Source organism: Echinops telfairi, unplaced genomic scaffold (assembly GCF_000313985.2).
Source record: "Echinops telfairi isolate 266 unplaced genomic scaffold, ASM31398v2 ScPeMD7_27;HRSCAF=92, whole genome shotgun sequence".
Lineage (NCBI taxonomy): Eukaryota > Metazoa > Chordata > Mammalia > Afrosoricida > Tenrecidae > Echinops > Echinops telfairi.
This window is the reverse complement of record NW_022103924.1, coordinates 6,274,827-6,298,039: the sequence shown is the minus strand read 5'-3', so window position 1 is coordinate 6,298,039 and position 23,213 is coordinate 6,274,827. Positions and strand designations below refer to the sequence as shown.

The following is a 23,213-nucleotide window of genomic DNA, read 5'->3' as shown; positions in this document are numbered from 1 at the left end:
GGGTACCACCAATTTTCTTCACATTTGCTTATGCACCTGCTTTGTCTTCAGCGATCCTGTAGGGAAGGTGAGCACCTCAAAGTGCTGGATTATTATAACAAAGTGTTCTTGTGTTGAGGGAGTACTTGAGTAGAGGTACAATAGGACAGACATTCTTTACTACTGGCTAAGACCACTTCAGGGGATATTTTGGGTTCAAGATAATCTTATGACAATCGTTTCAGGGGTTTACCCAGTCTCCATGTCTACAAAACATAGGGATTCCATTTGAATTTGAAAATCTGTTCTGCATTTCTCCCCTTTGCTCATGATTCTGTTATAGAATCTTTGATCAAAATACTCAGTAGTGTTTGTTAGGCACTGTCCAGTTCTTCTGGTCTCATGGCAGGGGAGGCAGTTGTTCATAGAGGCAACCAGCCACACATTATGTACCTTCCTCCTATTTCTGACTGGCCTCCTCCCTCTGTTGCTCCAGGCAAGTACAGACCAATTATTGTGCCTTGGATGGCTCCTTTCAAGCTTTTAAAACTCTACGCACTACCTAACAAATTAGAAGGTAGATTAGAAGCACTAAAAACATTTTATTAAGCCAATTAGCTGGGATGTCCCATGAAAACTAAGGCCCTACACTTCCAAATCAAGAAATCAAATCCCATGAGGCATTTGGTTGTCCATAATCCATCTAGGATGTTCAACGGCTGAGTTCTCAGAAGTAGAACACAAGTTTTTTTTTCCTTTTGGTGCACAGTTGAAATGTTAGCCATTTGTACCACCCAGGGACTCCATTACATTTAGTGGTGCAAGGGTATATAAGGAGTACAGAGTCCTATATGCTAGTAAATTATTGGTAAGAATCCTAACATTGTACAACTTCCACATAGAAATGTAACTGCCATTTAAACACATTTTGTTTTCACTTACTGAAATGATTCTGAACTTTTAATTTCTGACAGTATTTTAATCTCTCTTCTTTTCCCTTCCATTCCTGTTGGAAGGCTCATGATTTGAGCCATGGTCAAAATTAAGGAAGGAGAACCTATATACCCGAATCAAACCTAGTCACCTGCCCTTAAAAATGGAAGTGCAGAGTAGAGACTGTAGAAAAGCCCATCTGTAGACAACTGGACACCCCCTTACAGAAGGGTCGCGGTGAGCAAACAAGCTAGTCAGGGTGCAGGGTAGCAACGATGAAACATACAACTCCCCTCTAGTTCTTTAAGGCTTCCCCCCACCCCCACCCCCACTATCATGATCCCAATTTTACCTTAAAATCCGGCTAGGCCAGAGCATGTAAACTGGTACAGATAAGAACTCACAACACAGGGAATCCAGGACAAATAAACCCCTCAGGACCAATAATGACAATAGAGATACTAGGAGGGTAAGGTGGGGGGAGAAAGAGGAAATCAATCACTATGATCTACAAATAATCCCTTCCCAGGGGGATGCGCAAGAGAAAAGTGGGTGAAGGGAGACAGAGGTCGGAATAAGACATGGGAAAAAAATTTTATAAATTATCACGCGTTCATGAGGGAGGGAAGGGGAGGGGGGAAAATGAGGAGTTGATATCAAGAGTTCAAATAGAAAGAAAATGTATGGAAAATGATGATGGCAACATATGTACAAATATGCTTGATACAATGGATGTATGTATGGATTGTGGTAAGAGCTGTAAGAGTACTCAATAATATATGTGTGTGTGTGTGTGTGTGTAAATTCTGACCACTTCATTTTCACTAAAATAATCATCCAAAAAACGGCTAGATTTTAAATAAAATTAGAAAATAAAAAAAACTACCCATTTTCCGCATTAACTTACTTTCTCCTCAAAGGACAGTCCTTCATAAAGTGTCCTATTTTCCCACAAATTCTGCAACATCTATCATTTGGTGCCAGCTCTCCTTCCGTTAGGACATCTGGATCAAAAAAATACTCCTAGAAGAACACATATGAATATGTGATAATCAGTGTTAAAATCAAAACACAAGAACTATGAAGATACCAAACAGGCTACTTCTCTCTGTTCTCAACAACTCCCCGCCGTGGAGTCGATGCTGACTCATAGTGACCCCATATGACAGGTTCGAATTACCCCTCTATGTTTCTGAGACTGTAACGGTTAATGGTAGCAGTGGAATCCACCTTTCTCCTGCAGTAGCTGGTGTTTGGAACTGCTGATCTTAGGGATCACAGCCCAATGTGTAACCACTATGCCATAAGGGCTCTGCTGTTTTCCTCCTAGATAGTCCCAAAAGAGGGATATGAGAAAAAGCAACCTTTAGGAATCCTTGTTTCTAGAGTAATTGTGGCTACAAGCACCACGAGGCTTCCAGATCAGCAATGCACACAAACCAGGTGTTTCACAATGTTGCTTCAGAACTGTTTTGTATCTGTAAAAAGATTTTCATTGCACACACTTACCATTTTGGAGGGATAGTCCTTCGGAAATCCTTTGACTGGACTACCAAATACTCTTCTTCCATTGATAAAAGCTTTCATTATAAAATTTGTCACTAGGAGAAAGCAGTAAAAGGTCAAAAGGTGGCTTAAAAGGAAAAGAGAAGATCTCATTAAAATTTATAAAGTTACCTACTTTTCCTTGATAATCCAGCTCCGAGATTATGATTCAAATCAAAAGGATCTAAGTAAAGAAAATCATGATATCAAGTGAGATATTAAAATAGGAAATGCCACTATTCATTTAGTTACTGTATATACTCGAGTGTAAGTTGACCCTACTCAGCCGAGGCACCTAATTTTACCACAAAAACTGCATAAAAATTGTGCTGAAAAACTCGGTTTATACACGAGTATATACAGTAAATGAAATATATATGACGAGAAAATCCCAAATCATTTGCTTGTAAGTAGTGAAAGAAATGGCTGTCCTATTTATTTACATGTATATATATATATAACAAATTCGAACTTATGTGGCTGTCTAAATAAACATTTCTTTAAAAAAATTGTAATTTGACAGAAAGTTCATGGAGCAAATTGGCTTATCATACACATTGTGTTTGGTGACTTTGATAGCAGCCCCATTTCTCTTCCTTTTTTTCCTCTCTCTTCTGCCTTCTCATGTTGCTGGACAAAGGCTGCCCCTTTGATCTCTTCTGGTTGACTGCTCTAATAAGTGCTACCACTCTGGTACAGGCCTGTTGACTACGTTGAAATGAGTTCAGATTCCGTAAGATAGCTAAAAAAAAAAAAACCCTCAACAACCATCTAACAACCAAACTTACAGGCCAACGCATAACCACTGCACCACTCAGGGACTGCATGGCCACTATGTACGAAGGTATTTATGTAGTACAGATACCACAGTGTGTTCATTAATAGATTGATGAACTAAAATACTAACATTACTACTGAAATTATTCTGATTTTTATCCTAAATGGTAAGGCTGTTTTTCTTGGTTAGTGTATTATTAAGGGCTACTCTGAAAGGAATGTAAACATTCAAAGCAAAAGATAAGGCTTCAAAAATTAAAACTGAAAACATTACCATCTGGTCAGACCATAAGAAATATAACTAAGCTCTGTGTTTTTTATGGTGGAGATTCTAGAAACTTAATGTGCCATATATTTTCACATTGCCGATAGGTAGAAGAAACGACAAAGCATAGGACAGAGAAACACATATTATTCAGGCAATCTGAGTATATTTAAAAAATACTATTAAATTTAACAAAATATTTCTTAAGCCATTTCTCAGATCACTTAAAGGTATTTTGGCTCCATTTTCTTCTTTTCCAATTAAAACACCAAAAATTGGCAATTAGCTATCAACCATAAACATTAATGTCTCAGAGTAACCCAGTATTCAGGTAGAAAAAGAAAAGGCCTCAATATTGCCACAATTTATATATAACTACTTGTAGTTATATATAAATTGTGGCAATATTGAGGCCTTTAAATTTTCACTTTAAAGTGAAAATCCTCCTGGCTTGAAGCTGCCTTCTCTCCACTACTACCTTATTCTCCAGTATGTGTTCATCAGGATTGGTCATAGTTCACCAAGATTTGTCCTGGTGAACAGATTTTCTGACTTGTGAGAGGCCCACCTGAGGGCACCAGTCACTGAAGATATTCCTTAGGCTGGCAAGAGGTAAGACCACCGGAGCTCTGCTATGGTCGAAGAGCAGTGCCTTCACGGGGAAATCTGCATGTCTGCGGCATGCTTTACATGGATTTGATTTGTACCTTCAATAACAATGTATTTCGAGGTCCATTGTTTCTTAAAAGTTGTAAGCAGACTTTTTCTCCTGACGCAAATTACATATTCTTTAAAATCAAATTCCTCTGTGTAGAAACGAAGAAGTCCTAACCATAGCTGCCCAACAGATTCTGTATTTTTTCCACATTCTGGCCAATAGGTGTGCTAGAAATAAAACAAAACAAGAGACATCATGCTCTATACTTAATATTTATCTTAGGGAATAAATTAAACTTTATTTCTAACTAAGAGTTTAAGTGCATAAAATATATAATTAGAAAACTTAGGGGGCAAAAAGGGTTTTATTTTAAAATACAGTTATGCAAAACAAACAAACAAACAAAACATATTGTTGAGAACAAAGGGGGTCATAGCAGAGACCTAAAACCCATCTGTAGACAATGGGACATCCCTTCACATTAGGGTTGCAAGGAAGGGATGAGTCAACCAGGGTGCAATATAGCACAGATGAAACACACAATATTCCTCTGGTTCCTTAAGGCTTTCTCACCCTCCCCCACTATCATGACCCCAGTCCTGCCTTTCAGTTCTGGCTAGACTGGAGCAAGTACACTGATACCGATAAGAGCTCACAACACACAAAATCCAGGTCAGATAAGCCCCTCAGGAACAGAAATGGGATTAGGGATAACAAGAGAAGAGGAGGAAGGTGGGGAGATGAGGGGAGGAAGGGGAAACCGACTACAATGATCGACACATAACCTCACCCCCCCCCAATTGATGTATGGATTGTTATAAAAGATGTAAGAGCCCCTAATAAAATGATGTTTTAAAAAATGCAGGGTATATATGAATTCACTCATCTCTACTTCATGACTTGAAACTAGGGAAATCTCAGGTTTTAAATTGCTATGATTTAGATCACAAAGTCTGTTAGTGGAAGAAACAAAGTAAATCCAAGCATCTACATGACCCCTACCTTTCTATAGCTCAAAATATTTCTAAACTCTTTAAACAAAATTCTAGGTGCAAACATCCAATCATTCTTAACAGAGCTACCAAACCACATGCAACTGTTAGGCATTTAAGAAATTCTGGCTATAATCCCTAGAAATCTTCCTGACTCACTATTAAGGTTCAGACTTTAAAGGGAACTTCTATCATAATACAATAAACTTAACAAGCAGCTAACTCTTAGTCAAAGATTTAAGAAAATGGTTATTCATTACAAAACATACCAGCTCTTCGATTTGATCAAAAAAATAAGTATTCCAGCCATCAACAAATATTTCAGGTCTTGTTTCATCTTTGTATATCTGAAATTAATATACAAAATATTAGTGTAAACAATGCATTGAAACAGAAACTTGTAAGAAAACAGTGAAAAACAACTACAGAAGTACAGGATTTTAGAGCAGACAGAGGCTCAGAGATTGAAGCAATTTACAGATGAGAAATACACTATTTTTTACTAATACCTCTTGAAGGACTGGAATGACGGGTGGATTTCTCTGCTGGAGAAAATACAGCACCATCAGAGTGTATGCGTATGAGGATAAGCTGCCTCTAGATGCATCACCAATATCACACATCTACAAGGAAGGAAAACAGGACAAGGAGAAGCATCAGCAATGTTTCCTGCTAAGGAGGTAAATATCCTATTATCACTATGAGTAAGGGAACAGCCCTGTACAATAGATTTTATTTAGGGAGCTAATATTAAAAAAAAAAAAATCACATCTTCCAATGCTAAAATATGCCAGCAAATCCAACCAAGTCAGTAAGACAAAAATCAATCAAGCATATTAGCCTCCAAATAACAACAGAGCAGTGAAACATCAAGAGGAAATTATTATGTAAAATTTAAAAACAACAAAATTTTAGCTAGTTGAGTCAGCTTTAAGGAGATATGGTGGCCCAGTGAGTTAAATATGGGGCTGCCAACAACACAGTTTGGGCAGTTTAAGCACACAAGCTGCTCTGAGGGACAAAGATGGGTTGTCTGCTTCCATAAAGATTTAGTCTCAAAAGCCCTAGGGGGCTGTTCAACTCTGTCCTGCAGGATGGCTTTGAGTCGGAATCACCTCACTGGCAGTGGTGGGAGTCAGGCTTATTAAATAAAGGAAGAACTGACATGGCTATGGGTCTTTGAAGAAGTATTGGTGGCCCAGTGATGAAGCGCTTGGCTATTAACTAAGTATCGGTGGTCTAACTCCACCAGCTAGCTATTCTGCAAGAAAAAGATGTAGCCATTTGCTTTTGGGTGGGACAAGAAAGACTTCCCTAAGTATAAAGGCTAAGATTTAAGAAGGAAGAGAGGGTTTTAGAAAATAAAAAAGAGTTGAGGATGTTGCAGTAGATATATACTATTTTCACTTGCCAGAACACGTTGATGTCCTCACACACATACAAAGATTATAGTCTTAGAAATCTTATGGGATCGTTCTATTGAGGCATACAGGCTCACTATAAAGTGAAATTTGACTTGACAGCAATGTGTTTGGTTTTGCGTACAGTTCTTTAAAAAATACACATTTTCAACAGTCTGTAGGTACAATATAAGTCCCTGATAAATCACAATGGGAAGTAGACTTACTTTTGTAAATACTTTCATAGTATAGCACAAGTATTTCACTCTGGGGTCAATGGCTGAGTAAGCGGATAAGAGCCTTGTATTGTGAAGGGCCTGTTAAAAAGGAAAAATTACACTAGCAGTTCAAAGAAAAAAACCTAAACTTGAACAATCTGACAATCCATGGTTTACATTGTGATTCACTGCAAGAAGACATTAAGATAGTTCATCTTTTCTTCTCCAAAGATAAGCTCCATAATTTACTAGATAATAAGCAAGAATCCTAAGTAATATCTGCTTTCATGACTTACATTCTATTCATATACTTTTAATCTGAACATTACCAAGAAACAAAGGGCTAAAAGAATGAATGCAAGCATTAAATTGTTAAATAGCCAGTTTTGGAACATGCCTGACACAGCAAGTACTACTAAATAACTACTGAAGTAATGAGTAAGACGAAATGAATGATTCATCCCACTTCTGATTTTCAAAGAGACATTTGTACATCCTTAGCTGCCCTAAAGAAAAAGTCTGAAGGAAATCTTACCAATGTGTTATATAGACTGATATCCACTTCCAGACCACTTCTTGAATGGAAGAATTTTACAATTGGCACCTTTGCTGTCGTAATAGGTAAGATGTTTCTCAGACCTAGGTTGGAAAATGAGATTGAATCATTAAATACAGCAGCAGGTCAGCTATAGCTGGCTTGTACTATTAATGTTCTAACAAAATACTATAAATTTACCGTTGGCTGTGTCATGGCATTCACTAAAGAGTAATGAAATAATTTTTCTGTTATTAACAAAGATATAGGAAGACGTCTGGTGAAGTTTACATTTTGTTAAGCACATTGTTATCTGAACAAAGTCTTTGTTGCCTTCCAGAAATTTTTTAGAGTGTGTGCATGTGTCTATATATGTCAGTGTGATAAACACCAAAACAGAGCCTGGACCAAATGGGGCCCGCCCATTATCACCATATGAGTGTATTTAATTTGGAGGAAAGCCAATGGCACAATCATCTGAATCATTAAAACAAGTTACTTAGCATGGAATTATGAAGAAAGGGAACAGAAATCAACACCAAGGGAAGAGGAAGAAATTGTCTGAGCTAGCTCCATCACACTCACCCCATTCCCCCACATGGGATAGGTTTCGGAAAAGAAAGAAAACAACAGACAAATGTGAGGTGGGAGGGGATTAGTAGGCAAAGAACTGCAAGAAGAAGGTACATGCTTGAAGGAAAATGGCAGTCAAGGATGTGACATAGGCTGTCGAATAGACTTGAGGGAAAGGTATAAATAGTAACACATATAGCAGAACCTGAATAGAGAATGTACGCATCCTGCTAAAGAAGACTCCTTAGAATCAAGGAGAAGCCAAGGAGCTGGCATTAGGGAGACTCCCTGTACATTTAGAGAATGCCCCAGGCAATGGACAGATTGGAGGCAAAGGAATAGAGGCAGAATGACTGACTACTTATGAAAAACTATTACACTTTATTTGTCATGGTGTCGTGACTGCACAACTCATTTTAAAAAGGATTCCACCATGGGGGCAGGGAATACTCTAAGACAAATGTGGTGGTAATTGTACAACTCCCCTTGATATGACTGAATGATTGAACTACTCAATTATATGAGATATAAATTATGTGCTAATAAAATTGTTGGGGGGAAAATTATCATGGTGGCAGTGTAACAAATGTATGCAAAGACTCTTTTATCTATATTACCTCCCAAGGATTATTATCCTCACTTAATAGAAGAAATATAAGGCCCAGAAAATTAAGTAAACCTGCTTAGAAACACAAAGCTAGGATTCAAATTGTAAGTATGACTGGCTACATACTTTTATTGCACTTCATCAAACACAAGCTAATTTCCACTTGACTGATTTGGGGTTGTAATAGCTAAGTATAAAGGAGTCTTCTTGGCATAGTGTTTACATATTGGGCTGTGCTCAGCAGGGTCCACAGTTTAAAAGCCATCAGCTGCTCCAGTCTCAGAAACTCACAGGGGCAGTTCTCTTCTGCCCTACAAGGTGGCTATGAGTTGGCATTGACTCCAAGGCAGTGAGTAACAACTCAGCATGTGGTTTCAGAAAGAAAGGCAGGAACAAATGGTGGTAGAAGAAGAGGTAGTATTGGGAAGATGAGCTCTTCTGTAATGACTGAGTGTGAGCTGCTGCTAAGAGTTACATGTGACATCTAGAAGGAAGCTAGGACTCCAGAATGAGGACAATGACACGCAGAAGATAGAAGAAATTTCAAAGAAGGAATATGTGGAAGAAAAGGGAAAGTTAACTTGTCCTGGTAGGAGGTAAAAAAGGAAGTACATAATTGATTTGTGATGATTAGGCCAAACCATTTCCAAAACGTACTGCCTGACTGGTATATGCTGTCTTGAACTAAAACTTCAAGTCCTTCATGGTAGGGAAACATTACTCTGTCCTCCCTGGGAAGGTTATGTGGGCACAAAGACTTTGATTAAAACTCTGAATGAGTTGACTGTTCAAATGTGCCAGGAACTTGGTGCAAACACTTAGTGAAAAGGAGATTCCTCATTGCAAATAACAAGAATACTCCCTTCCGTCAGAATGTTCTTAAGTACAAGAATGTTTTTGATAGTTTGAGGACATCTTGAGTTTGAGGAGTTGTGCCCTAGTGTGGCTACCACATTTTAAACTTTGTAAACCTTCTCCTTTGGTGTGTTAATAAAATCAGCAAGCAGAGAAGCTCAGGAGGTCTTCTCTCCCTTGAGTTCCTCTCCCATTCCCTCAGGACTCAATCCTGTGTGTTGAGTAGTTATCCCATCATCTCTGGTAGCTCCCAGTTGGCTAGAATGCTACACTTCATATGCATTTACAAAAGACCTTTTTAAAAATTTAACTAATGCTATAAATAGGAACCCTGGTGGCACTGCCAGTTAAGCACTTAGCTACTGCCCAGAGGGTCAGTAGTTCAGATGGAGAAAATGAGGTTATGGTAATAGTCTATAATTTAGTATTATACCATTTCACTGGCACTAAAAAAGTCTCTAAGACTACACTACACTAATAAGAAAAAGTTTACAAAGGTACCTGAATGTTTCCTGAGGAATCTTGCTAATTCTTCAATAGTTCTTACACAGTCCAACCCCTGCAACAAAGATGGCATAAGGTAAACAATCAGAAACAGAAGACAGGCTCTTAAATAGGTCCCATTATCTTCAGAAACAATAGAATTAATTTCAATTCATTCTAAGTACTTTCCCTTATTAGGCAAACGTCAGATCAGCATTCATAAACAATATTTCAAGGCTATAAAAACACCCTATTGAAGATGGTGCCAAGGTAAGCAGCCCATTCGTGGAGCTCCGGTGATTCTGGTGTCCGAGAGGTCAAGTGAAAGTGTTCTGGTGAGTGGAAATGTCCCTACAAGGTGTCCTCCTTGGCCCAGGAGGGGGCCCTGCCCCACATCTGCTTTGTTTCAAGCCCCAGAGAGCTGGGTCCATATATCAGGGATTTCCTGCCTGCTGTGAAAGCATTGGGCACCTCGCCACCAGCCAGTGCCTCCCCCCATCCACCCTCTAGCCTGGTTGCTGCGCCAGGAATAGGACGGCTATCCTGTAGAGCTCCCGAAGGCCAGGCCTGACCACCACATAGCAGCTGTCCACTAGCAGCTCCCACCTGGGGGACCCAGTACTGGGAGCTACCCCAGCCCACCTGGGTCACACCACCTTAGACCCTAACAGCAACGCCACCAGCCCATTGGCCCCCTGTAGCCCTACCACTGTACCGGAGATATCCACCAGTCAAACTGAGTTCCCCATAGCTCGCTATCTCTCACCATTGTTGACCACTGAATCACTGCGGCACCTGCCTTCACAGCATACTGACTAAACTCCATAGTAGGCCACAAGCAGCCCTTAAAAACACCGTTGCCAGTCATACGGTGAAAGTACACAGGGCCGCTTGGTCTCCCAGAAATATGGCGCCCAGCCGTTTGAAATCATCATGTAAACAACAGCATACCACATCACTCCCAACAAGTAAACAAGAAATACAAGCTATATCATTAGAGCTAACGACACTAATAGAAGAATCTGACGTGGATCTGCCACAAAAAATTTTTTCAGAAAGCTGCTTGGAGTAACACAGGATATGAGGGAAGCTACACAGACTAAGGATGCAATGATAGAGGGGATGAAGGCCATGATATAGAGAATGAAGTCCATGCACCAAAGAGAAATACAAGAGCTAATGGATGAAGTAGTAGGAGCTTCACACAAGATCACCGATCTCATGAACAGACTAGAGGAGGCTGATAAAGGTATCAGTGATCTTGAAGACAATCAGGCAGACCTCAGCAAACGAGAAAGACAATCAAACAAGATAATAAAAGACATGGAAGAAAACCTGAGATCAATGGCTGATGCTGTGAAAAGGAACAACATCCGAATTATTGGCCTACCAGAACACAGTGAGTAAGTCAACAGCTAAATTAACAAGGGAACTTGTTGACAAATGAATGACAATCACTCACTCACATAGGAAGCAGAGAGGACACCAAGTACATTAAACCCCAGGAAGAGGTCACCAAGGTATATAATAGTATATTATGTAACTTCGAGGAAAAAGAGAAAATTCTAAGAGCAGCAACTGAAAGGAAGACAGTTACATGCAGTGGTTCTCAGGTAAGAATGTGCTCAGACCTATCAACAGAAACCACGAAGAAGAGGAGAGAGTAAAGTAACTCCTTTACCCTGCCAAATTATCTATTAAGATAGGAGAGAGAAGGGTTTTCCAGGACAAGGAAAAACTTAAAGAATACGCTGAAAGACACTCAACCCTGAGGAAGATCCTTGCCAACTCACCATGGCCAGAAGACCAACATCCAACAAGCACAAACAGGAGAACATCATATAGCCCAACTCCAATCAGAAGCCAATGAGCCGACACCAATCACCAAGATAACATGGTCAGGGAGAGAAAAGATGGCAATAAGGAAGCGCCCCCCTCCCCCAAAGACACAACACAGTGATAAGAAGGTTGATAGGAAAACACACAAATCAAAAGGTATGAGATGTCAGCAATGAATCCATAGATCATGTTAACTCTAAATGTCAATGGTCTTAACTCCTACATTAAAATAAAAAGGCTTGCACACTGGCTTGGAAAACATAGCCCATCAATCTGCTGCCTGCAGGAAACACATCTTACGTTCACAGACAAGAATAAAAAGCTGAAGGAAGCTATACCAGGCAAAAGGTAACTAAAAAAATCAGGAGTTGCAATCCTAATCTCAGACAAAACTGATCTCAAGGTTCAAAACAAAAAACGAGATAAGGAGGGGCACTTTATAATGCTCAAAGGATCAAATTATCAGGAACCTGTGAGCATAATAAATATACATGTGCCAAACGAGAGACCCGTGAAATATGCCAAACTAACTATTCAGAAAATGAAAAAAAGATATCACAGACTCAACAATTATAGTAGGGGACTTTAATACACCACTTTCAGAGAAAGATAGATCATTGCGAAGGAAGCTCAGCAAAGAGACCATAGAGCTAAATCCTACAATTAAGCAACTAGATCTGATAGACATATTTAGAGCTTTCCATCCAAATGCAAAAAAAAAATAATAATACATTCTTCTCAAGCATGCACGGCACATTTTCAAAAAATAGACCACATGATGGGACACCAGTCAAGCCTGAATAAATTAAAACACATAGAGATTATACAGACGTCCTTCTCCGATCACCATGACATAAAGCTGGAGATCAGTGAAAGGACGGCCAGGAAAACAAGGGCAAACAATTGGAGAATGAATAATCATCATCTGTGACATAACTTGGTACTGAGCCAGAGTAGAGGGGAGATCAAAAAATTTCTAGAAACTTATGAGAATGAGAATACTTTGTATCAAAACCGATGGGACACGGCAAAGGCAGCCATCAGAGGTAGCTTGATTGCAATAAGAGCATATGTGAAAAAGGAAGAGAGACTTATGACGGATACGCTCTCACAAAACCTCCAGCAACTAGAACAGAGTCGTCAGAACAATCCCTCCAACAGCAAAAGAAAAGAAATAATAAAAACCAGGGCAGAATTGAACCACTGGGAAGACAAAAGAACAATGCAGAAGATTAATGCAATAAAAATCTGGTTCTTTGAAAGGATCAACAGAATTGATAAACCGCTGGTAAACCTAACCAAAGAAAGAAAACAGCAAATATCAATAGACAGGAGGAGGAATGAAACTGGGGTAATCACAACAGACCCTAATGAGATTAAAAGAATAATCACAAAGTACTATGAAAGTCTGTACTCTAATGAGTTCAACAATGTGGAAGACATGGACAAATACTTGGAAAAACAATCCCTCCCTAGACTATCGCTGATAGAGGTCAAGAACCTAAACGAATCCATAGCAAAAGAAGAAATAGATATGGTTATCAAGAATCTACCAGCAAAAAAAGCTCCTGGGTCAGAATGCTGCACTGGAGAATTCTACAAAGCATTCAGGGAAAAGCTGACACCAATCCTCCATAAAGTATTTCAGAGTAGAAAAGGATGGCAAACTCCCAAACTTATTTTACGAAGCCAGTATAACTTTGATACCAAACGGGGCAAGGATCCCACAGGAATAGAGAACTATAGACCAATATCTGTAATGAACATAGATGCAAAAATCTTCAACAAGATATTGGCCAACAGAATCAAAATGCGTCATCCATCAGGATCAGGTAGGATTCATCCCAGATATGCAGGGATGGCTTAACATTCAAAAATCCATCAATATTATACACCACATTGATAAGGGAAAGTATAGGAGCCACATGATAATATACATAGATGCAGAAAAAGCATTTGACAACATCCAGCACCCATTCCTAATAAAGACGCTCAGGAGGATAGGAATGGAAGGGCAGTTCCTCAAGTTAATACAAGCTATCTATGAAAAGCCGACAGCTAACATCATAGTCAATGGAGAAAAGACTAAATCAATCCCACTGAAAAAGGGGACTAGACAAGGATGTCACTTGTCCCCACTTCAATATCGTACTGGAGGTCCTAGCTAATAACATAAGGCAACAGAAGGACAAAAGGTATCCAACTGGGAGAGGAGGAGGTGAAATTACGGTTATTTGCAGATGACATTATTCTGTACATTGAAAATCCCAAAAGCTCCACAACTGGAGTACTGGCAGCGATAGAGGAATATGGAAAAGTGGCAGAATACAAGATCAACAAATAGAAGTCGATTGGTTTGCTGTATACATCAGACAAGATCATGGAAGTGGAGATCAGGAAGGCAGTATCATTTACAACAGCCAAGAGCAAACTGAAATATCTAGGGATATAGCTAACCAAAAAACAAAAGACCTATACAAGGAAAACTACAAGACCCTACTACAGGAAACCAAAAGCGACCTCCACAAATGGAGGAATATCCCATGCTCATGGATCAGAAAACTCAATACAGTAAAGATGTCTATCCTACCCAGGGCACTTTATAAGTTCAATGCTTTCCAGATTCAAATGCCAACAATCTTCTTCATAGAATTGGAAAAACTGACCACCAATTTCATATGGAGAGGGAAGAAGCCCAGAATTAGCAGAGAACTCCTCAAGAAGAAAAGCATAGCTGGTGGGCTCGCTTTATCTGACTTTGACACCTACTACAAAACCACAGTGGTCAAAACAGCATGGTACTGGCATAATGACTGATACATAGATCAATGGAAAAGAATAGAAAACCCAGAAATAAAACCATCAGCATACAGACAACTGATATTTGACAAGGACCCCAAAAGAATCTAATGGGAAGGTGATGCCCTATTTACCAAGTGGTGCTGGAAACAATGGAAATCTACATGTAGAAAAAGAAAACAGGATGTCTACCTCACCCCAAGCACAAGAGCAAATTCAAGGTGGATCACAGACCTAGAAGTAAAACCCCAAAGCATCAGACCCATTATCGAAGGAATCGGGACAAACCTAAGAACCTTGGCCCAGGGAATACAAAGGCAATATGGCAGGGTACACATGCAGGGGAATCTGAAATTGGCAAATGGGATTTACTAAGGATAAAGCACCTGTGTGCATCAAAAGACTTTACCAAGAGGGTAACAAGGCAACCCAAAAACTGGGATAGGATTTTTAGCAATGGCACAACAAAGGACTTATTATGAAAATCTACAATATCCTCCTTGCCTGCAAAAAGATGAAAACAGTTAACCCTTTGAAGTGGGAAAAAGAACTGAAAAGAAGTTTCATTAGGGAGGAGACCCATATGGCCAATAAACGTATGAGAAAATGCTCCCGATCATTAGCCATCAAGAGAAATGCAAATCAAAACAACCATGAGATACCATCTAACATCTTTGAGGCTAGCCCAAATCAGAAAATCAGAGAGCAACAAATGTTGGAGGGGATGCGGTGAGATGGAAACTCTCCTACATTGCTGGTGGTCCTGTAGATATGTACAGCCGCTATGAAAAGCGGTCTGGCAATACTTAAAGAAGATGGAAAATGAGCTACCTTATGACCCAGCTATCCCTCTACTGGGTATATATGCAGAAGAGGTAAGAAATAAACCACGACCAGTTGTATGCACTTAATGTTTATTGCAGCACAATTCACAATCGCAAAGAGCTGGAAACAATCTAAATTTCCATCAGTAGACGAGTGGATCAGTAAACTCTAGCACATACACATAATGGAGTACTATGCATCACTAAAAAGCACTGATAAGGACACGAAGCAGGTCTTTTCATGGGAAGAGTTGGAGGAAATTATACTAAGCGAAGTCAGCCAATCACAAAAGGAGAAATATAGCATGAGTTCCCTGAGGTAAGTGTAATCAACATGGTAGGTATAGAAGAGAAGCCACCTATATCACAACAATTGGGTTGAGATACGAGGAACTGGGAGGAGGTTGGACCAAACCCAAGGAGGTACATGTTGGTCCAACACAGTAATGGGAAAAGGATGGAGTGGGGAGGGAGAAAAAGAGGGGGTTGAAAGTGAAATGATAATGGAGGGAGCAGGGCACTAATTCACCCAGGGGGAGAGTACTGGTCTTGTCTCCACAGAACCTGGAAGGGGCATGCAGACCCTACCATTAAGCACCAAACCATGGAAGGATACATGAAATGAGAGAGCTACAGGGCTGGCCCCAACTAGAGCCAAATTGACCCCTCCCTGGAAGTGGGTTTGGAGGAGAGCTGGTTGGGGAGAGGGCCCAGCATACCACACCCGCAAGGAGGCAGGCCGAGAGGGAGGAAGAGAAAGAGAGTTGGACACCCCACGCCGACACAGAATGCTCAGAGGATGACGCCCCTACTGGGAGCTAATGGGACACAGAGGGGACTGGGCAAATGACAACAGCACATTTCACACTGTCTCCTCACTGGAGCAGACTGTGACAGGACATTTCTGGGGTCACATGGTGGGGAAGCAGCATGGTCTGAACCCCCCAAATGGAGCGAATCAAGAAAGGAGTATATGTGGATAAATAATCTGGAGGAGAAAACAACCAGGCTGACTGTTTATTTTACCACAATACAATGTTATACTACATAAAACTGCATATCCCTATGATCCCTAAATACAAGAAGCAAAATGCCAAAAAACAAAAACAAACCAAAAAAAACCACCCTATTCACTAATTGCTTTAGGAGATTCAACAAAAGTTAGACTTGAACAGAAATCCTGAAGGCCCAGAGCACCTGCAAAGTCTTGGAATCCGGTGCAAGAACCTCATTCTTATTCATTATGTAATCGTATCGCTCTAGCACCCTTGGTACCAGAGTAAGTAGATGGGCTTTGGTGCTCCAAGCTACTCAATCTAAGCAGACCTCCACTGTAGTTTAATTAAGAGCGATGAACTGCTATGGAAAGTGATTTCTCTATAGGAGTAGATAAAAGTATAACGCGCACATAGAAATATGATGAATAATTTTTTAAATCATGCTTAAATACACTTTGATGGTTCTATTTAAATATGCTTTAATAGTTGTACATGTCCCAGAACACACTTGGAAGTTCCCTTCAGAAATAACCTTAAAGCTCAAATGTCACGTTAAAAAAAAAAAATCAATCTTAAGGAGGTATAATAGGTAATTCCACACATGCGAGCCATGCTTGCCTATTCATTTGATCATGAAACGTGGGCTAGATCACTTTCAGCTATTTGCCCAAATCTGATATATTTTCATAAGAAAAAGATCTGAGACTAAGAAAAGGTGTAAAAATGGATAGAAATAACATTCTCTTGCATATATATCAATGAAACATTAAAAGCCACCCCCCCAAAAAAAAAGAATAATTTCTTTCTCAGACTTTATGTAATACTTTACGTTTTATCAACTCTTTCACGTATCTGCCAGCACACATTTTCTGTAAAGGACCAGCAAGTAAAATATTTTCAGCTTTGTAGGCCACATGGCTTCTTTTAAAACTACTGAGTTCTGTAGTAACAGAGGCAAAGTGTGGGTGCAGATGTATTCTAATAAAACTTTATTTACAAAAAATAGGCAGTAGGCTGAATCTGATCCATGAGTCTCCTTTTCTGACTCCTGGCACTCAAGATTCAAAGTGATATGGACAGAAATTTTCAAACAAATGTTTGAAACAGAAACAGAAATTTTCAAACAAATGTTTGAAACTACAGAAACAAATTATTTCCCACAACCACATGTTCAGGCACTGAGGAAAAGAAACTAATTCTGTCTCAATATAGGTCTCTTGACTTGAGCACCCTTGTCTCTGGACCACTGCCCATCAAAGGATATCAACAGAAACCCCAGTGTGAGTATATGCCTCAAAATCAGCCAACTGGTCATGCCAAAATGATACTGGAAAAGCTGTTCTGACTGAAGAACTGCCAGATGTTGCTTTCAAATCTGTTTTGTACTACAGGTTGAAGAATTAAGTGTCTTTCTATTCCTTATATTCACCTCTAAGCTTCTTAATGTATTTGGCCGGAGATTCGTACTCCCTGAGAGAGTTGGAAAACACCAAGCTTTTCTGTCAGTCAAAGTTGAATCAATCTCGCTGCCACAGCAAATGAAGTTTTAATTGGCCACCTTACCTCAGCAGTCTCAAGTCCATTGATTGTCATACAGACATCAAGGTCACTTTGCTTGAACCCAAATCCATTTTTCGAAGAGCCAAATAAGCTCAATTTAGTTCCTGTTAGAGATATAAGAAAAATAATAACGAATTACCTGAGCACATTTCATTTTCTGATCAAACGGTCCCCTCATGAATCAATATATAGCCAGTTGATAATTACTCTATTTTCATCTTACACTGGTGTTTTATTAACCAAAGTTGACTTCAGATAAATGTTGTCAAACCTGACTTTTGATAAATACACACAGGAAAAAACATCACATGCCACGTTATTCACAAATGTGGACATTTCAAGAAAAATGCTTACCACCTCAACACATTTACTAAAAGCTTACTATTTTCTAAGTAAGTCTAATTTTTGAGGCTGTAAACTTGGCCTAAATATAATGCTAGCTGAAATTCACTTGTAATACCTGCTAGTAGTGAGCATACATCTGCCATGGTTTCTGTTGGTAAACGAGAATACAGCAGACCAAAGAGAATCCTAAGTAAACCATAAAGAACCACCAAAACCCTACACCCACCATTTCAAGACTATTTTCCCAAAAGTACTGGGCTTGTAACTCAGGGACTCACTCTGAAGAGAAGTCACACTGCCCTTCTTAAAGTAGAAAATTATTTACCTGGAAACTCCTGTCTTATGAAACTCTCTAAGTTTTGCCGAATATGCTCACGAGCCTGATCTTCTAAAATGGTTGGAGAAAAATCCTCTGTTAAAAATAAACAGACATGTTTAGGAAAAAAAAAAAAGACAGTTGACATTCTTGGAAAAGATGAAACAAACGTTACCTTCTAAAAAATAAGCTTAAAACAAAACAAAATACCTAAAATTTGTCTCTCTTCTTGGTAGACAGCATCAGTCCTACAAAGTAAAAAAGATGCCTTTTTCTCAAAGAAAACTATTCTTGAGCTGGCAACTAACCCGAACAAGGTATTCACTGACTTGGATTCCACAGACACCCCAGGTGGGCTCAGGGAAAGCAGAGGTGAGTACATATGTACCCAGAGGAAAAGCTGTGACAGGTAGAGCGTGTACAAAAGCAAAAAGCTGGCAGAGGAGGAAGTTCAAAGCACTTGCCACGACACTGAGAAATAGAAAAGTGGTAAGATGCAGCACTCATGGCATCTATTTTTGTCTAGATAGGACAGCTTCTTTCATAGCTCCTAACCTCCAAAATGTTGTTGTTTTAAACCATTATTTACTGGTTTAAAACAGGGGTGTCAAACTGGCGGCCCGCGGGCCACATGCGGCCTGAGGTAATTTTTGGTGGCCCATGATGTTCTGAAATAAAATTAAAATAGAAAAATTGTTATGAAGAAAATAGTGCTTAGGGGAGATAGAGGCATACTGTACACACGATTCCCTCATTAACCCTTTAACTACTACAGATGAGTATACATGTGGCCCAGAGCCTTTCCTGGGGGCCTGTGGACGTGTATGAACGCGCTGACTCAGTTCCGGCGATGTTTGGAAGTGATATGTCTGCCACTCTCAGTGTCACGTCATGTAAACAGATCTCAATAGCGAAAATGTTAAAAAGAGCACTCTGGGTTGTGCTGTTATGAATCATACCTAGAGGCAGCGTTAGTTAACATTCTTAGAAGCCATTACAATTGTGCATCATGTTTGTCAGCTGTCCAATATTTTGTGTTTTTTTATTAGTTATTTTCTTATATTTTCCGATCACAACATAAGAGGTAAGTGAGAACTAGTAGAAGGAAAGCGCTGGCAAGTTTCGGATAAAAATGAATAATTTTATTTTATAAATACATTAAATAAAATAAATGTTTAAATAAAAGCAATTCTATAGTGTTTTAATTATCCTATCCATATTCCTGAATCCTCACTTCAAAATATAAATTTAACAAAATTTGTAAATGTGATGTGGCTCGTGTGAATCTTGCCTGTTGCACCAAATGACACACATTATAATTGAGTTTGGCACCCGTGGTTTAAAACAAATGTCTTTTGGCAAAAGTGGACTTGTCAGAATGTAGTAATCTGAAGCATCAAGTTCTTTTACTATAAGCAACTATGCGCCTCTTCTTTTCTGCTTTTTGAACATTTATTGCAATTTGGGTACAAGTTTATACAGCATGCCTCTCTTTTAAGGTTTCTTCTTCCTTTGTAGAACTTTTAAATATTCTGCATATCAATGTGTCCCCAGATTGGGCTATTAATTGTGTTATTTAAACATATTTTATGTACAAAATGTAGAAACAATGAATTCGGAATGACATGGGATTTTAAAGAGATTATTTCTCAGAGGTCTTTATGATGCTAATATGCCCAATAAATCTCTAAGGCGGGGGGAGTGTGCAGAATTATTCCCTATATGGCCTGTAAAGTCTTTGTGATATGAAATATTATTAACTTCACCTAAGAAGAATTTCAAGGCACAACAGCTGGGAATTTCTTACCATAAAAGAGTCTCCTCCCCTCCCTTCTTCAACAATGGTTGAGTGCGTGTGTCAAATGGGACAGACAATAAAAGACCACTGTGGATACACTGGAGAATGGAACAGACTTAGTTCTTAAGGGCTTAGAGAGGCTCTAGGATAACGATTCAGAAGACACGAGTTAAAAACTTACTGTAACACTGGATGCAAACTTGATCTAAGATACTTGAGAATTTGGGTGTCAATGGTGGCAAAGGCTCCAGATGGATTCTTTTGAAGTCTTCGGGACAGTCCTTTTTCCGATGACCCTCTCGTTTGCATAAACTGCACACCACAGTAGGAGACTTTGGGAACATGGAACAACAAAACAAGACTTAATGTTTAAACTTGGCCAAACCAAACAGAGGTCTTGAACCCTTTCCCTTAAAAGTCCACTCTCCACTTCCCAAAGTACTGAAAAAATATGCAGCTACCCTATGCCATGAGACAGAGGCTGCCTATAGGGTCCACTCAAGAGAAAAAGGCAGTTATTTCCACTGCTGACAGAAATGACTCCCTTGCTCTTGTTCCATTTCCCATGAGTTTGAAGTAGGAAGTGTACCAAATGGTTGTACTAGGAGGGAACATCAACTGCTTAACCACCACCCAAACCAGAGGAAGCCGCTATGAATACTGTAATGTCACACATTAAAGTCTCTTGGCCATGTCTAGCAGTGGAGCCAATTACCTTGCCTTTGGTGAAGATCTGTTTACTGAACTCATAGAAGAGATCTGACTGGTCCTCAGTTGAATTTTCCTTACATACATTTTCTTCCTTAATACTTATTTTATTCAGTTCCATTAGTAGAGTTCCATCTTCTTGTTTCCCACATTCTTTCAAGTCTTCACAGCTGGCAAGCCCGCCCAATTCCTCCTCCTCTTCAGACATGGCCTCCTCCTCCCCTGATCCAGTCAAAGGCTTGTCTAACTCATCTTTGTTAACCATGTCTTCATCTTCCCTTTCCTTAATGGTGAGTGTGGGCTCTTCTTCCTCCTCCTCCTCATCTGAGTGAATGGTTTCTGATGTGTGGCTCTGTACTGAAGGAGCACAATGGTTGAGAGAGTCTTCAAGTTTATCAGGACTGTGTAAGCTTTCTCTATCAATGTCAGCCTTGACCACTATAGTGATAAATCCATCCCGCCCTTGGACTGTAAGATTTCGGAAACCTTCTAAATCCAAAGTCTTGTCAGTCTCCTGTGTGTTGTCACCAACTGCAAGTTCTGTGAGCTTGTTACTGTTTACATCTCGGTCACAATCAGCCAAATGATGGGGGGCCTCCCTTTCAATTTTTAACTTTTCTTCCTCCCCTCTTGTTTCTTGCACAGTAACACCCTCACAGTCATCACCACTGGGCTCTGCTTTGACACAGTCTGAGCATTCCAAGTTTACACTGATGCTTCCTGTTTCCTCTGTGGGTGCATCTCCAAAGGAATCAGCAGGCTGTTTAAGACTGAGTGGCTGTACCTTGTGCGTGCTTGACGCTGGACTGATAGCACCAGATCCCCGAGCCAGAACGGAGCTTTTTAAGTTGTTCTCTTTAGCTTGGACACCTGAGTCATGACTTATTACATCTTTAGAATGTTCTAAAGTACCTGGAACTATACCCACAGGTTTTGGAAGGCTAGATTTTGTCACTTTGTGTGGAAGAGCAAAATATTTATACGTTGTTCTTAAACAATGAAGTAAGTATTCAAAGACAGGTTGATTGCTTAGGGTCCTCGCCACATTCCTCTTAACAGAGTAGGGATCTGTAAGAAAAGAAAACCCACTGCATCAGGCATGTGCATTTTGTGGTTTAACAATTAAACAGCTACAGATAAGTCAGTCAATAAGCAAACAAGTACAATTTGTCATGTATCTTATAACCTTAAAAAAAAATCAGGGATGGGGACCAAGAAGCACATAGTTGAAGACTGAAAAAGAGACATGTTTTCTTAAGTATCTTATCTAGGAAGAGACTCTGTTCTTCTCAGAACTGGTACCCCTGCCCTAGTCAGCTCTGTGGCCGTGGAGCTAGAACAGATGGCACCATTCTGGCTCTGGTGCCCCCGGGAAGGGACGTCTTCCCGAGGGACATGGCTGAAGGCACTGCCTCCCCCTCAGCCAGGCCCTGTGCTGTGTAGAGCTTACCTCCACTCTTCTGCCCTGAGGAGCCCCATCACTGAATTGGCTGGACTGAATTTCAGGGGCGAGAGGGAGGCACCAGTTCTCTCAATATTTTCTCCTCCCCTAGAACTCCAGCAGGTTAGGCTTTTGGCCAGAAGAGCTGAGCCAGAGAAACTGCAGGGGAGGGTTTAAAAATGTGAGATCCCCATGACAGCATACAGATTTTATGCAAAAATGACCAAAAAAATCAACAAAAACAACAAAACCAAAGCAAAAAATAAAACTCCTCTTATGAACAGAAGAGCTTGGGGGGAGGTGAGGGGTGGGAATCAAGCAAACATAAAAGAATTCCATTGTGGAAGTTCTTTAAATAACTTAAAGAAGAAGAATTAAGATTTTTACAGGGATTTCAGTCCCCTGCCTTGAAAAGCTGAGAACTAAGAGCTAGTCCTGTTACCGAAGTCTATAGAGCTTACTGGTGGGTCGTTTACAAAGAGGCTTCTGTGAAGTGAGCCTTCCCTGTGGAAATGCAATTATGAATAGCTCTAAATGTTACTGCAGACCTTTCAAAAATAACTTTTCCTCCATGGAGAGGAATCTAGCTAAGAGTTAAGCTTAACTATCCAGGTGATCTAAGTGATTATTTTTCATGAAAGTATTTTCCTCATCTTTTGCAAAACTAAACAACATCAGCAAACATCCATGAAAGAAATGAATTTAAAATCCATATGTGAGAACAGTAAAGAGAAAAATGGGTGCCACACATCTCTACACGGGGGG

General features: G+C 39.8%; 1 protein-coding gene across 3 annotated transcripts in view; it reads right to left on the bottom strand.

The window, feature by feature from the left end:
• TUT7 (terminal uridylyl transferase 7) overlaps positions 1–23,213 on the bottom strand; it is a 68,358-nt gene that overhangs the window by 15,744 nt on the left and 29,401 nt on the right. For all 3 annotated transcript variants that reach the window (XM_045289418.1, XM_004714600.2, XM_045289420.1), the window contains exons 12-24: positions 21,015–22,075; positions 20,481–20,631; positions 18,511–18,597; positions 17,844–17,944; positions 9,839–9,896; positions 7,303–7,406; positions 6,777–6,866; positions 5,659–5,772; positions 5,419–5,496; positions 4,207–4,384; positions 2,594–2,641; positions 2,422–2,513; positions 1,820–1,935 (exon numbers count right to left, since the gene is read on the bottom strand). In XM_045289418.1, coding sequence (XP_045145353.1) covers positions 1,820–1,935; positions 2,422–2,513; positions 2,594–2,641; positions 4,207–4,384; positions 5,419–5,496; positions 5,659–5,772; positions 6,777–6,866; positions 7,303–7,406; positions 9,839–9,896; positions 17,844–17,944; positions 18,511–18,597; positions 20,481–20,631; positions 21,015–22,075 — 2,278 coding nt within the window. The remainder of the gene's footprint in view (positions 1–1,819; positions 1,936–2,421; positions 2,514–2,593; positions 2,642–4,206; positions 4,385–5,418; positions 5,497–5,658; positions 5,773–6,776; positions 6,867–7,302; positions 7,407–9,838; positions 9,897–17,843; positions 17,945–18,510; positions 18,598–20,480; positions 20,632–21,014; positions 22,076–23,213) is intronic.